A 14,695-nucleotide genomic window follows, 5' to 3' on the forward strand; every position below is an offset into this window, starting at 1 on the left:
ACGATCTGGCATTATAGTGGAGCACAAACTGATTATGAGCCAACAGTGTGATACAGTTGCAAAAAAGGCTAATATCATTCCGGGGTGTATTAAGAGGAGTGTCCTATGTAAAACACAGGCGGCAATAATCCCGTTCGATTCATTGCTGGTGAGGCCCCAACTGGAATTCTGTGTCCAGTTCTGGGCGCCGCACTTTAGGAAAGATGTGGAAAAACTGGAGAGTCCAGAAGAAAGTAACAAAAATGATAAAGGGTTTACAAAGGCTGACGTAGGAAGAAAGGTTAAAAAAACTGGACATGTTTACTCTTGGGAAAAGACCGATGGGGGACCTGGTAATAGTCTTCAAATATATTAAGGGCTGTTTTAAAGAGGACTATACATAATATAAGAATGGCCAAATTGGGTCAGACCAATGGTCCATCTAGCCCAGTACCCTGTCTTCTGACAGCGGCCGACGCCAGATGCTTCAAAGGCAGTGAACAGAACAAGGCAATTTTTCAAGTGATCCATCCTCTGTTGTCCAGGCCCAGCTTCTGGCAGTCAAGAGGTTTAGGGATTCCTAGAGCATGGAGTTGCATCCCTAACCATCTTGACTAATAGCCACTGATGGACCTAGCTTCCAGGAACTTCTCATTCTTTTTTTTTTTTTTAAACTCCGTTCTATTTTTTGTCTTTGCAACGTCCCCTGGCACCAAGTTTCACAGGTTGCTGTGTGTAGTGTGAAGAAGCACTTCCTTAGGTTTGTTTTAAACCTGCTGCCTGTTCATTTCATCGGGCGACCCCTGGTTCTTGTGTTATGTGAATGGGTAAATAACACTTTCCTCTTCATTTTCTCCACACCATTCCTGGTTTATAGACCTCTGTCATCTCCCTCCTTAGTTGTATCTCTTCCAAGCTGAATAGTCCCAGTCTTTTTAATCTCTCATCATTTGGAAGCTGTTCCATCCCCCTAATCATTTTTGTTGCCCTTCTCTGCACCTTTTCCAGTTCTAATATACCTTTATTGAGATATGGCAACCAGAACTGCCCGAAGTATTCCAGATGAGGGCGTACCATGGATTTATATAATGGCATTATGATATTTTCTGTCTTATCTACCCCTTTCCTAATGTTTTGTTCACTTTTTTGACTGCCACTTCACATTGAGCAAATGTTTTCAGAGCACTATCCACAGGGACTCCAAGATCTTTCTTGAGTGATAACAGCTCATTTACAGCCCATCATTTGTATGTATAATTGAGATTATATGCATTACTCTGTATTTATCAACATTGAATTTCAGCTGCCATTTTACTGCCCAGTCACCCAGTTTTTTGTGAAATTCTTTTGTAACTTCACAGTCTGCTTTGGATTTTACCATCTTTAGTAGTTTTGCATAATTTGCAAGTTTTGCCACCTCACTGTTTACCCCTTTCTCCAGATCAGTTAGGAATATGTTGAACAACACTGGTCCTAGTACAGATCCCTGGGGAACACCACTCTTTACCTCTCTCCACTGTAAAAAACTGACCATTTATTCCTACCCTTTGTTTCCTATCTCTTAAACCAGTTACTGATGCAGGAGAGGACCCTTCCCTCTTATCCCATGACTGCCTACTTTGCTTAAGAGCCTTTGATGAGGGACTTTATCAAAGACTTTCTGAACATCTAAGTACACTGGGTCTCCCTTGTCTACATGCTTGTTGACCCCTTCAAAGAATTCTAATAGATTGGTGAGGCATGATTTCCCTTTACAAAAAGGGAGGTTGACTCTTCCCCCCAACATACCGTGTTCATCTATGCTTCTGATAATTCTGTTCTTTACTGTAGTGTCAACCAATTTGTCTGGTATTGAAGTTATACTTTACTGGCCTGTAGTTGCTGGGTTCACCTTTTAAAAAAAAAAACCAACATCACATTAGCTATCTGCCAGTCATCTGGTTCACAGGCTGATTTAAGCGATAGGTTACATACCACAGTTAATATTTCTGCCATTTCATATTTGAGTTCCTCCAGAACTCTTCAGTGATACTATCGGTCCTGGTGACTTATTACTGTATAATTTTATCAATTTGTTCCAAAGCCACCTCTATCGACACCTCAATCTGGGACAATTCCTCAGATTTGTCACCTAAAAAAAATGACTCAGGTGTGGGAATCTCCATCACACCCGCAGCCGTGAAGACTGATGCAAAGAATTAATTTAGCTTCTCTGAGTTGGCCTCATCTTCTTTAAGTTCTCTTTTAGCATCTCAATTGTCCAGTGGCCCCACTGATTGTTTGGCAGGCTTCCTGCTGATGGACTTAAATAAAAATTGTTGTTAGTTTTTGTGTCTTTTGCTAGTGGCTCTTCAAATTCTTTTTTGGCCAGCCTAATTATCCTTTTACACTTGCCTTCTCAGAGTGTATGCTCCCTTTCTGTTTTCCTCAGTAGTTTTGACTGCCAATTATTAAAGGATGTCTTTTTGTCTCTAACCACCTTGTTTACTCTGCTACTTAGCCAGGGTGGTTTTTTGGTTGCTCTTGCTGTTTTATTATTTGGGGTATACATGTAGTTTGAGCCTCTATTATGGTATTTTTTAAAAAGTTTCCATGCAGCATTCAGGCATTTCATTCTTGTGACTGTTTCTTTTAACTTCCATGTCATTAGCTTCATTTTTGTGTAGTTCCCCTTTTTTGAAGTTTAATGCTACTGTGGTGGTTTTTTTGGTGTTTTCCCCCTACGAGGATATTAAATTGAATTACACGATGGTCGTCATTACTGAGCAGTTCAGTTCCCTTCACCTTTTGGACCAGATCCTGGGCTCCATTTAGGATTAAATCAAGAGTCCCCTCTGCCCTTGTGGACTAGCTGCTCCAAGAAGCAGTCTTTAATGGTGTCGAGAAATTTTCTCTCTGCACCCCATCCTGAGGTGATGTGCCCAGTCCACATGGAGCTAGTTGAAATCCCCTGTCATTATTGGGTTTTCTGTTTTTGTAGCTCCTCTAATCTACCTGAGCCTTTCCCAGTCACCATCCTGGTCAGGTGGTCAGTCAGATATTCTGTGAATTGAGTGTGATCAGTCGTCCTCCATGTCCATTGACAGTAGGACAAGAAGTAAGAGGTTTAATCTGCAGCGAGGGAGATTTAGGTTCGATATTAGGAAAATCTTTCTAGCCGTGAGGGTGGTGACACTCTGGACCAGGCTCGCCAGGGGAGTTGTGGAATCTCTGTCATGGGTGGCTTTTAAGAACAGGTTGGACGGACACCTGTCAGGTCTGGTCTAGGTTTACTTGGCCCTGCCTCAGCGCAGTGGGATGGACTCCATGACCTCTTGACGTCCTTCCCCTGCTGACATTTCAGTGATTGATTGATTGTATGCAAGTCCAGTAGCCAAATGCAGGCTAATGATGAGTAGATGCCCCGCCTTCTCTGTGCCCCGCCCCTTCATGTGTTGGACACCCCACCGGACGGGGAAACATGACTCTCCTTTTTTGTGTGGTTGCAGGACATTGCCACAGTGTACCAGATCTTCCCTGATGAGGTCCTGGGCTCAGGGCAGTTTGGAGTTGTCTATGGAGGTAGGTTCGGGGGAGGGGGTAGGGGTGATGCCGGGCCTGCCACTGAAAACCTCTAGGATGGGTGCGGAGGCTGTTTGTTTGGGCATTGCTCACCCAGCCCTGAGATGCAGCTGCCTCTGGGGTGGGACGTGGGGGTGTTTAATGGCTGCACAGGGAAGCTGCAGACCAGTTCAGAAGGGAAATGGAAGAAGACTCCCATGTCCAACCTTGCTTTGGGTGGGGGAGACTGGCTGGCTCGAGGGGTGGGGAATGGGACACTGGCCTCTCTCCACTTGAGGGTGCCAGCTCTTTTTGGACAGGGGATCCTAATGGCTCTCTTCCGGCTCCCCCAGGGAAGCACCGTAAGACGGGCCGGGACGTGGCGGTGAAGGTGATCGACAAGCTGCGTTTCCCCACCAAGCAGGAAAGCCAGCTGCGCAACGAAGTGGCCATCCTGCAGGTGAGAGGGGGACGGACAGATGGACAGCCACAGTGCTCGGCTCCTTGTTCCCCTCCCCTGGAGAAAGCTCCCCCTCTCCTCCCCCTCCCCCCCCGGCTAGGGGCTGGCTGGCTTAGGGGCACATCTGAGAGCTGGCCCTGAGGTTGCCGTTCGCTGCAGTGAGTTGCAGAGGTCTCAGCCCAGGTCCTAGCAGGGCAGGGAGACAATGGCTGAACCGACTGCTCCGGTGCGGCTGTACTGGCCGAGGTGGTGCATGGGGCTGGGGTTTGCTTGGAGCTGGGTGACTCCTGGGGTCACCAGATCCAGGGAGACGATGGGGGGGATTCCTTGCCCGCTCCCTGCTTTTATCCCTCCTCTTCCTGGCTCCCAGAGCCTGCGCCACACAGGTATCGTGAACCTGGAGTGCATGTTCGAGACGCCCGAGAAGGTGTTTGTGGTGATGGAGAAGCTGCACAGCGACATGCTGGAGATGATCCTGTCCTCGGAGAAGGGCCGGCTGCCGGAGCGGCTCACCAAATTCCTCATCACGCAGGTGAGACCTGCTGTCCCCACCCTGCGGCTTATCCCCGGGGCCTCTGGGCGGCAGAGTTCGTCAGGGCAGACTGGAGGGAGGGGTGCGTGTCTCTGTCCATCCCGCTGGAGGGGATGAGCTCTGCTCTGGGTGTGTCCCTGCTGCCCCCCTCGGCTCTTTCCTTGGAGCAGGGGGAACTGGCTGCACCTGCTCCCTCCCCTACAGCGGACGGGGTCTGGCCTCAGAGCTGCAGCTTCCTCTCTCCTCCCTGCGCCCAGTGCCCCACCAGCCCCCTGGGGAGCACCCCCGGCTGGGTGGCTGGGGAAAGGGCCCCCCCATAAGCTCTTGGGACAGCCATGGCCCCTCTGACCCATCCCGTCCTGGCAGATCTTGGTGGCCCTGCGTCATCTGCACTTCAAGAACATCGTGCACTGCGACCTCAAACCGGAGAACGTGCTTCTGGCCTCGGCCGAGCCCTTCCCCCAGGTGAGACCCCCCCCGACCCCTCGGCCGGGACCTCCTTCCCCCAGATGGGACCCCCTTGCCCCTCTTCCCCTCTCCCAGTTGTGACACTCCCATCCCCCCCGTGGAGACCCCTTATCCCCACAACTCCTGGGCTCTTGGGGAGAGTGTCCCCCACCCCCTCCTGCAGCAGCACTGGGGCCAGCCCTGCCCGTGCCAGCGCCCCCTAACACTGCACTGGGGCCAGCCCTGCCAGCTGAGGAGAGCGCCCCCTACTGTCCCCCCATAGCACAGTGCCCCCTAATGCCCCACTGGGGCCAGCCCTGCCAGCGGAGGAGAGTGCCCCCTGCTGGCCCCCTCGCAGCACAGCGCCCCTAGCGCCACACTGGGGCCAGCCCTGACTGCGAGGGGAGAGCGCCCCCTGCTGAGTCCCCGGCTCGCCCATCCTCCCCCAGGTGAAGCTGTGTGACTTCGGCTTTGCCCGCATCATTGGCGAGAAGTCGTTCCGGCGCTCGGTGGTGGGCACGCCGGCCTACCTGGCCCCCGAAGTGTTGCTGAACCAGGGCTACAATCGCTCACTGGACATGTGGTCCGTGGGCGTCATCATGTACGTCAGCCTGAGCGGCACCTTCCCGTTCAACGAGGACGAGGACATTAACGATCAGATCCAGAACGCCGCCTTCATGTACCCGCCAAACCCCTGGCGCCAGATCTCCGCCGGAGGTGCCTGCCTGTGGTGGGGGGAGGGGGATCTCGGCTGGAGGTGCCTGCCCAGGACGGGGGGTGGGGAGGGGGATCTCGGACCGGATGTCCCCATTTTATGCGGACAGTGCTGATATTTGGGGCTTTTTCTGATATAGGCACCTATTCCAGCCCCACCCACACTTGCCGTCTGGTCCCCCCAGATCTTGGCTGGAGGTCCCTGCCCCGGAGGGGGCCGGAGTGTGTGCTCTGGCTGGGGGGGGGGGAGGGGTGGTGCTTGTTGCCTCCTAGTGCCAGGACCCAGCCACTCCAAGGGCTGGCTGCAGACTCCCAGCTCCAATGGGGGAGGGGGCTTGTGGTTTGGGCCAGCACTACCTGCGAGAGGCCAGCCCCCAACTGACATCCCTGGCCCTGCAGCACCGCACCCCCAGCAAGGCCTGTGTTGCCGGGGCGCCATCTCCGCTCTCCCCACACTCCATGGCTCTCCCCAGGGCAGACGGGGCTGCTCCTTGACTCCCCCACGTTTTCGCCCCCTCCAGCCATCGACCTGATCAATAACCTGCTCCAGGTGAAGATGAGGAAGCGCTACAGCGTGGACAAATCCCTGAGCCACCCCTGGCTCCAGGTACGTGGGGGTGGCCCAGCCGCCTCCCTGAGACACTGCAGACTCATAACGGGAGTGACCTGCCCATGTCCAGAGCCGTCACCTCAGGGAGCGCCCAGGAGGAGTGTCGCTGGCGCTGTGGAGAGGAGGGGAAACAGGCGCAGAGTGGGGATGGGACTTGCCCAAAACCCAGGAATGGTACCCAAGAATCCTGGCTACCAGCCCCCTGCTCTAACCACTAGACCCCACTCCCCTCACACACAGCGCACAAGCTGTGTCCTCTCTCGTGCCACCAGCGCCCAGTAAGCTCTGGCAGCCGCTGCCCTGAGTTGCAGCAGCAGGAGGGATTGTGGAGCCAGCTGGAGGTGGCGGGTCTGGTGTCGTCCAGCAGGAGGCAGCGCTGAGGCACCTGGGCCCCGTTAACCCTTTGCTGCCCCTGCAGGATTACCAGACCTGGCTGGACCTCCGGGAGCTGGAGACCAAGATGGGCGAGCGCTACATCACGCACGATAGCGACGACGCCCGCTGGGAGCAGTTTGCCGCCGACCACACCCTGCCCTACCCCGCCCACCTGCGGGCCCCCCAGGAGCTGCCCTCCGACGACGGGGAGCAGGAGCTGCAGGGGCTGACGGAGAGGGTCAGCATCCTGTGAGCAGACAGCAGACCCCTCCCCCTGCTCCAGTGGAGGGGAGGGACAAGACGGATGCCTAGGGGTGGGGGCCGAAGGACGCCCCTACCCCCCTGTCGTGCTGTGGGGATGTTGTTTCCCCTGCTGGTGCCAGAGCGGACATGACAGCTCCCTTGCCCCGTCTGGGGCGCGGGCTGGTGCAGTGTGAAGAACAGCCCCCTGCGTGCCCACCCTCCCCTGCCCACAAGTGACTGAGCAGGGGCCCCCGAGGGCTGAGGAGAGGCTGTTGGGGCCCAGCGACGTGGCGAGGGACTCACGCAGGGGGTGATGCTGGAAGGTGCCCGGGGCCGGGTGAGAGGCTCTGGGCGGGGGCTGGGCCGAGATGGAACAAACTCTGGTGAACTAGGACCCAACCCCAGCCCCTCCCCAATGGAAACCCCAGGTGCTGGGCCCATCAGAAACACTGGATCGAAAATAGACCCTAAATCCCCCCCGGGAACCCAGCTGCTGAGTCGCTCGGTGCGTGGGCGGACGGCCCAGGACAGGGCCAGAACAGAAGAGGAGGGAGTGAGAGGCCCAGGGCTGGGGCCTGGCCCATGGGCACAGACGCCCAGGGACGTGGGTGGGGGTCTGGTGCCATGAGCGGGGTGGGGGGCATGGGGGTGGAGTCCCAGGTGCATGTCCAGGGCCTGGGGGTGATGGAGGGGTCCCAGAGCTGTGGTTAGGGGCTGGGGAGAGGGTGCAGGGTGTGGCAGGGCCCTGTGGAAGTGGAGTCCTACGACTGTGGGGTGCTGGAGCTATGGTTAGAGGCCTGGTCTATGGGTGAAGGGCTTGAGGGGGGGTGGGGAGAGCCTCTGGGGGCATGAAGGGGGTGGTCTCCATTCTCAGGAGCACGGACATAGCCAAGCCTCTCCCCTCCTGGCTAGAGGTGCCCATGCAGGGACCCTCCCTGCCCCCCCAAACACCTGCAGCCTGGCTCTCCCCCCTGCAGCTGGCGCTGGAACCGAGGCCCCAAGCTGTCGGCCAGACGAGAGCAGCCCTAGGCTGCTGGATCCCGACACCGCCCCCCCAGGGGGCCCCTGCTCCATATGTGGCCTGCGAGATCACAGGCCCTCTTGCCCATGCACACCTGTTCATAGCGGGGCCAAGGGAGGGGCCAACTGACGAGGCTGATCCCTGCTGTCCTCCAGTGGATGCTGGGAAGGGGGTGTGTGTAAATAAATAATGAACTGACTCTGCTGCCTGCCTGTGAGCTGAACTGTACTTGTGCGACCCCCTGCCTGGGCCACCACTGAATCATGGCCCCCCCCGGCTGGAATGGACGGGGTGGGTTTGATCACCCCGCAGTGAGGATTGAACCTGGCCCCGCTACAGTGATAAGCCCCAGCCATTGCTTGGGCAAGCACCTCCTGAAGTTCCAGATTTGGCTACACCCCAGAGTTCTGCTCAGGAGCCATGGCTTCTAGTCCTGCTTCTACCACTGGCTGCGGGCAAGCCCTGTCCCTGCTCTGTGCCTCAGTTTCCCTAGCTGCACATTTGGCGTAATGATATGGCCCCTGCTTGGCAAAGTGCTCTGAGAAGAAAGCCTCGCTCAGTGCTAGGGATGGGTGTTAGTTACCTCCCCTGTGGTTTTTTAAAGCAGTGCCTCTTTAGGGTGGGGACTGGAGCCCGACAGCCTCTGCCTACCAGGCTCAGGAAGGAAAACAACTGGATCCTTGCATGTTGGGTCATTTCTTCTCCCGCCTGCGGGGCTGGCGTGGCGGCAGCTCCATGCCCAGCTCCTGTGTGATACGCCGGGGAGGCTGGCTGGAGTAGTGCACATCGACCCTTGCCTGGACAGCAGGAGGCCAGCCCCCCATGGGCAAGGACAGGGGTGGCGCTGAGTTAGGTTCAGGCAAAGGGTAGGGTTGGAAAATGACTCAACCCTTCCCGGTTGCAGCTGGTGGGCTTGGGTCCAGTTTGCTTCTGGGTTAAAAAGGGGGCCCCAACAGCCCTCTAGCGTGGCTGCTTGTTCTGTCACTTTCAGGTGGGTTGTCTGTGTGCAGAGCCCAGGTCAGGGTGTCCAGTCCCACCTTTAGGGCTACCAGAGAGATGGCGCCTTTGCATGAAATGCCCTGTTAGTTGAGGTCGGTTTGGAAGTGCTTCGACCCCCTTGCGTCGTGCATGTGAAGCTGCGCCCTGTTCTGGGGGGGGGGGCTGGTGGCTGCTTTGGGAAGCGTGGCTGGAATGAGCCCCCGGCTGCTGATTTTCCTGTTCAGATCTCTCTGGGTGATGGCCAGAGAAGAGGGAGAATTTGTGACCATGGGGGCAGGCTCCTGGGGCTCTCAACTAATGACGATAATCCCTAGTGCTTTTTCAAGGAGGGCGGTGTTACCCCCATTTTATGGCTGGGGAAACTGAGGCATGGTGAGGGGACGTGTCTTGCCTGTGGCAGACTGGGAACAGACCCCAGCGCTGCCATTCGCTCTATCCACTAGGCCGCACTGGACGGAGAAAAAGAAGTGTAAAAGCACGCAGAGGCGCTTTGCTGAATGGCTCTGGACTGACCCTGGCCAGAGGCTAACCGAGGCAGCACCATGACAGGAAGGCAAAGCAAAGGAAGGCTGGCTGGGGTGGGCTGTGCGAGTCCCTCTGGGCCAATCTGCAGAGCATCTGCGTCGGTTACAGCCCTCCACCCCCAGGGCTGCTCGCTGGAGAGGTTCCTGGTTTGAGCTCCGGAGAGCCCCGGTTCAACCCCCGGGATGGCAGCTGAGGATAGCACCTGTCTTCAAAAAATCAGCCTCTGACTGTCACCCCAGGCACCCCGGCTGTCCTGAGCCAGAGCCGAACTTTGCTCTTGTTTCTCCAACCTCCCTCCCCGAACAGGCCCCCGGCCCCACGTAAGGTGCTGAGTGAGTTTGTGAGCTCTCTCAAAGGGCTCTCCGTGTGCCAGGTTTCCCCAGTTACTGTGGGGCTAGGTGGCTGGGCCTGGCAGGGCGTGGCTAGTTAGCAAACGGGGTTGCCGGCCCCTGCTGTGCCCATGCAGGCTCTTCCTTATGGGGGAGCTGGGAGCATGGCTGGGGGCGAAGGGTGCCCACCCCTTCCTACGACAAGCCCCCCGTTTTAAGTTGCTTGTCATTTCCCAAACGTTAAGTGCTTTGGCCAGGAACGGCCCACGCGGGGCATCTGCTGCGGATGCAATCTTTTGGGGGAGGGGGAAATTGCACCCGAAGGGGGTCAGCCATCCAAGAGACCAAGGCGCAGGAGAATTACATCTCTTGCCCGGGGTGAAAACATCTGGCACCCTTTTCTTTGCCCATCTCCCATCTTCCTAATGTCCAACCTAGACCTCCCCAACTGCAACTTGAGACCGTTGCTCCTTGTTCTGTCATCTCCCACCACTGAGAACAGCCTAGCCCCATCCTCTCTGGAACCCCCTTTCAGGTAGTTAAAGGCTGCTATCAAATCCCCCCTCATTCTTCTCTTTTGCAGACTAAACAAGCCCAATTCCCTCAGCCTCTCCTCATAAGTCCTGTGCTCCAGCCCCCTAATCATTTTTGTTGCCCTCCACTGGACTCTCTCCAGCTTGTCTACATCCTTTTTGTAGTGGGGGGTCCAAAACTGGACACAATACTCTAAATGCGGCCTCACCAGTGCCGAATAGAGGGGAATAATCACTTCCTGCGTCCTGCTGGCAATGCCCCTCCTAACGCAGCCCAATATGCTATTAGCCTTCTTGACAACCAGGGCACACTGCTGACTCATATCCAGCTTTTTATCCATGGTTACCCCCAGGTCCTTTTCTGCAGAACTGCTGCATAGCTCGTCGGTCCCCAGTCTGTAGCTGTGCATGGGATTCTTCTGTCCTAAGTGGAGGACTTTGCACTTTTCTTTGTTGAACCTCATTAGATTTCTTTTGGCCCAATCCTCCAGTTTGTTTAGGTCCTTCTGTATCCTATCCCTACCTTCCAGGGTATCTACCACTCCCCCCAACTTAGTGTCATCTGCAAACTTGCTGAGGGTGCAGTCCACCCCATCTTCCAGATCATTAATGAAGAAGTTGAACAAAACCGGCCCCAGGACCGACCCCTGGGGCACTCCGCTTGTGACCGGTTGTCAGCTAGACATGGAGCCATTGATCACTACTCGTTGAGCCCTATGCTCTAGCCAGTTCTCTATCCATTTTATAGTCCATTCATCCAACCCATACTTCTTTAACTTGCTGAGAAGAATACTGTGAGAGACAGTATCAAAAGCTTTGCTAAAGTCAAGGTATATCACGTCCACCGCCTTCCCTACATCCACAGAGCCAGTCACCTCATCATAGAAGGCAATCAGGGGTGGTCAGGCATGACTTTCCCTTGGTGAATCCGTGTTGACTGTTCCTGATCACCTTCTTGTCTTCCAAGTGCCTTAAAATTGATTTCTTGAGGACCTGCTCCATGATTTTTCCAGGGATTGAAGTGAGGCTGACCAGTCTGTAGTTCCCTGGATCCTCTTTCCTCCCTTTTTTGAAGATGGGCACTATATTTGCTTTTTTCCAGTCCTCAGGGCCCTCCCCCTGTTGCCACGAGCTTTCAAAGATAATAGCCAATGGCTCTGAAATCACCTCAGCCAATTCCTTCAGCACCCTCGGGTGCATTGCATCCAGCCCCATGGACTTGGGTATGTCCAATCCTTCTAAATAGTCTTGGACCTGTTCCTTCAGCACTGCGGGATGTTCACCTCCTTCCCATTCTGTGCCACCCAGTACAGTAGTCTGGGAGCTGATCTTGTCTGTGAAGACAGAGGCAAAAAAGGCATTCAGTACCTCAGCTTTCTCCACATCCTCTGTCACTAGGTTGCCTCCCTCATTCTCTAAGGGGCCCACACTTTCCCTAATCTTCCTCTTGTTGGCAACATGCCTGTAGAAACCCTTCTTGTTCCCTTTCACGTCCTTTGCTAGCTGCAACTCCAATTGTGCTTTGGCCTTCCTAATTTCATTCCTGTATGTTCGCGCAGTGTTTTTATAATCCTCCCTAGTCATCTGACCAAGCTTCCACTTCTTGTGAACTTCTTTTTTGTGTTTAAGTTCGCCAAAGACTTCTTTGTTAAGCCAAGCTGGACGCCTACCATATTTGCTATTCTTTCTGCACATCGGGATGGTTTGCTCCTGTGCCCTCAATAAGTCTCTTTAAAATACAGCCAGCTCTCTTGGATTCCTTTCCCCCTCATATTAGCCTCCCAGGGAATCCTGCCCATCAGTTCCCTGAGGGAGTCAAAGTCTGCTTTTCTGAAGTCCATGGTCTGTATCCTGCTGTTCTCCTTTCTTCCTTTTGTCAAGATCCTGAACTTGACCATCTCATGGTCACTGCTGCCTAGGTTGCCACCCACTTCTATTTCCCCTACCAAATCTTCCCTGTTTGTGAGCAGCAGGTCAAGAGAAGCACGGCCCCTAGTTGGTTGCTCCAGCACTTGCACCAGGAAATTGTCTGCGACACTCTCCAAAAACTTCCTGGATTGTTTGTGCTCTGCTGTATTGCTCTTCCAGCAGATGTCAGGATGAGTGAAGTCCCCCATGAGAACCAGGTCCTGTGAACTGGCAACTTCCCCTAGTTGAGTAAAGAAAGCCTCATCTACCTCATCCTCCTGGTCTGGTGGTCTATAACAGACACCCACCACGACATCACCTTTATTGTTCTTGCTTCTAAGCTTAACCCAGAGACACTCAACTGACTTATCTTCAGTTTCATACTGGAGCTCAGAGCAATCATAGTGCTCTCTTACATACAGTGCAACTCCTCCACCCCTTCACCCCTGCCTGTCCTTCCTGAACAATTTATACCCATCCATGACAGTGCTCCAGTCGTGTGGGTTACCCCACCAAGTCTCAGTTATTCCAGTCATGTCGTAGTTTCTTGACTGTGCCAGGACTTCCAGTTCCTCCTGCTTGTTTCCCAAGCTTCTTGCATTTGTGTACAGGCACTTGAGATAAGTAGCTGATTGGCCTACTTTCTCAGTATGAATCGGGAGGCCTCCCCTGCTGCACCCTCCTCCTTCTGCTTCCTTGTGGTGTCCCTCTTCCCCACTTACCTTTGGGCTTACATCTCCATCCCCCGTCAAACCTAGTTTAAAGCCCTCCTCAGTAGGTTAGCCAGCCTGTCTGCGAAGATACTCTTCCCTGTCTTTGTTAGATGAATCCCGTCTCTTCTTAGTAATCCTTCTTCCTGGAACAACATTCCATGATCGAAGAATCCAAAGCCCTCTCTTCGACACCACCTGCCTAACCACGCATTTACTTCCGCAATGCGATAGTCTCTACCTGGGCCTTTTCCCTGAACAGGGAGGATGGATGAGAACAACACTTGCGCTTCAAACTCCTTTATCTCTTTTCCCAGAGCCACATAGTCCGCAGTGATCCGCTCAAGATCATTCTTGGCAGTGTCATTGGTGCCCAGGTGGAGAAGATAGGTCCATAATAGTGGGTTGTCCCTCATTTAAGTTAGTCCATCAGACCGTAAGTTTCTCATGGTGGCGCTCCGGCTTACTCCTCACGGTACTGCCTGTGTCCGGTGATGTGCTCGATGTAAATGTCCCTCGACCACCGGATTGCGTCAGATACCATGAGATGCCGCATCAGCTGGGCGTAGCATTGACTGACACCGCAGGCCCACAGCACGTCCTCATTTCGGGGGTCCCAGGCGCCCAGGGCTCCGACGATCAGGGCGTGGATCTGCACCTCGTAGCCCTTAGCCCTCAGGGTGTCGGCCAGGGGGGCGTACTTCTCCTCCTTGCGGGCTTGGGCTGCGTGGAAGGCCGGGGTCCGGTTTTCGAACGGGACCGTGATGTCCACCATGATGATCTTCTTCCGGTCCTCGTTCGTGATCACGATGTCTGGTCTCAGCAGGCTGTCGGTTCCGAGGACGGCGGAGTTCAAGGCCACCTCGCCCCAGTGGGCCAGGACGGCCTTCACCAGTCGGCTCTGGACCGCATTGTGCCGGAGCTGCCAGGCTCGGGAGTGGAGCTTGCAGCCGCAGGGGACATGGGGCAGGGTTTCGTTGCTGTACCCGCACTTTCTGCAGCGCTTGTCCCGGTTCCTGTGGCGGATGGCCCCAGTCAGCGGGAGGCAGTTGAGTCGGGCCCAGTGGATGAACCGCCAGTCCGCGAATCGGGTGAACCCGCCGCCTGGCAGAAAGTGGTTGCTGGCGTCCCACTTGCTGGATCTTACCCAAACTGCCATGCTGCCGGGCAATCCTTTAGTAACTAAACTAAAGGTTTATTATATTAGGGAAAAAAACAAATAAGCAGAGAGATGGTACAATGCTCAAAGCAACCAGATACAGACAAATGACTTTAAAGTCCATAGCTGTCAGGTTCTCACCAGAACCGTGGCGTTTGCAGGCTGGCACAGTTCCTCTGGTGGACATCCGGGCCCTGGCTGGGTCTCAGTCTCGTTTCACAGCTGCAGTTGCAGATGAGTTGGGCCAGAGGTAGGAAGCAGCAATGGGGCTGGAGCAGCTCCCTTTGTGTCCCTTTGCCATGCGGCTTATGGAAATTCACAGAAACGATGGAGTCCAGGGTCACCTGGGCGAGTCCTGGTGACCCCCCTGGGTTCTTTCCTTGGGCTCATTGTACCTTTAAGTTCCCTTAATAGGCCATTAAGCAGTGTATTGCTGCCGCCAGCCTGGCTGGGGTGTTGCTCAGACATGCAGGAGGAGTTGAAATATAGATTCACCGAACCCAGCCATAACGTCCAGTACAAATCTGACACCTGCACATAAACAGCGTCGCACTTAGCAAATTCTAACCTCTCTAGTGGTACCTGACCGGGCCTATCCCAGCCGAATTATT

The 14,695-nt window shown here is 54.7% G+C and overlaps 1 protein-coding gene across 1 annotated transcript in view; it reads left to right on the forward strand.

The window, feature by feature from the left end:
* Positions 1-9,507, forward strand: part of PRKD2 (protein kinase D2) — a 33,810-nt gene extending 24,303 nt beyond the window's left edge. Inside the window, exons 12-18 of the mRNA XM_067556791.1 lie at positions 3,468-3,540; positions 3,873-3,979; positions 4,350-4,511; positions 4,878-4,976; positions 5,408-5,675; positions 6,194-6,279; positions 6,701-9,507. Coding sequence (XP_067412892.1) covers positions 3,468-3,540; positions 3,873-3,979; positions 4,350-4,511; positions 4,878-4,976; positions 5,408-5,675; positions 6,194-6,279; positions 6,701-6,910 — 1,005 coding nt within the window. The 3' untranslated portion in view covers positions 6,911-9,507. The remainder of the gene's footprint in view (positions 1-3,467; positions 3,541-3,872; positions 3,980-4,349; positions 4,512-4,877; positions 4,977-5,407; positions 5,676-6,193; positions 6,280-6,700) is intronic.
* The last annotated feature ends 5,188 nt before the right edge of the window (positions 9,508-14,695 follow it).

Source organism: Emydura macquarii, unplaced genomic scaffold (genome assembly GCF_026122565.2).
Source record: "Emydura macquarii macquarii isolate MOO-44397 ecotype Brisbane River unplaced genomic scaffold, CSIRO-AGI_Emac_v2 contig_1790, whole genome shotgun sequence".
Classification (NCBI taxonomy): Eukaryota; Metazoa; Chordata; order Testudines; family Chelidae; genus Emydura; species Emydura macquarii.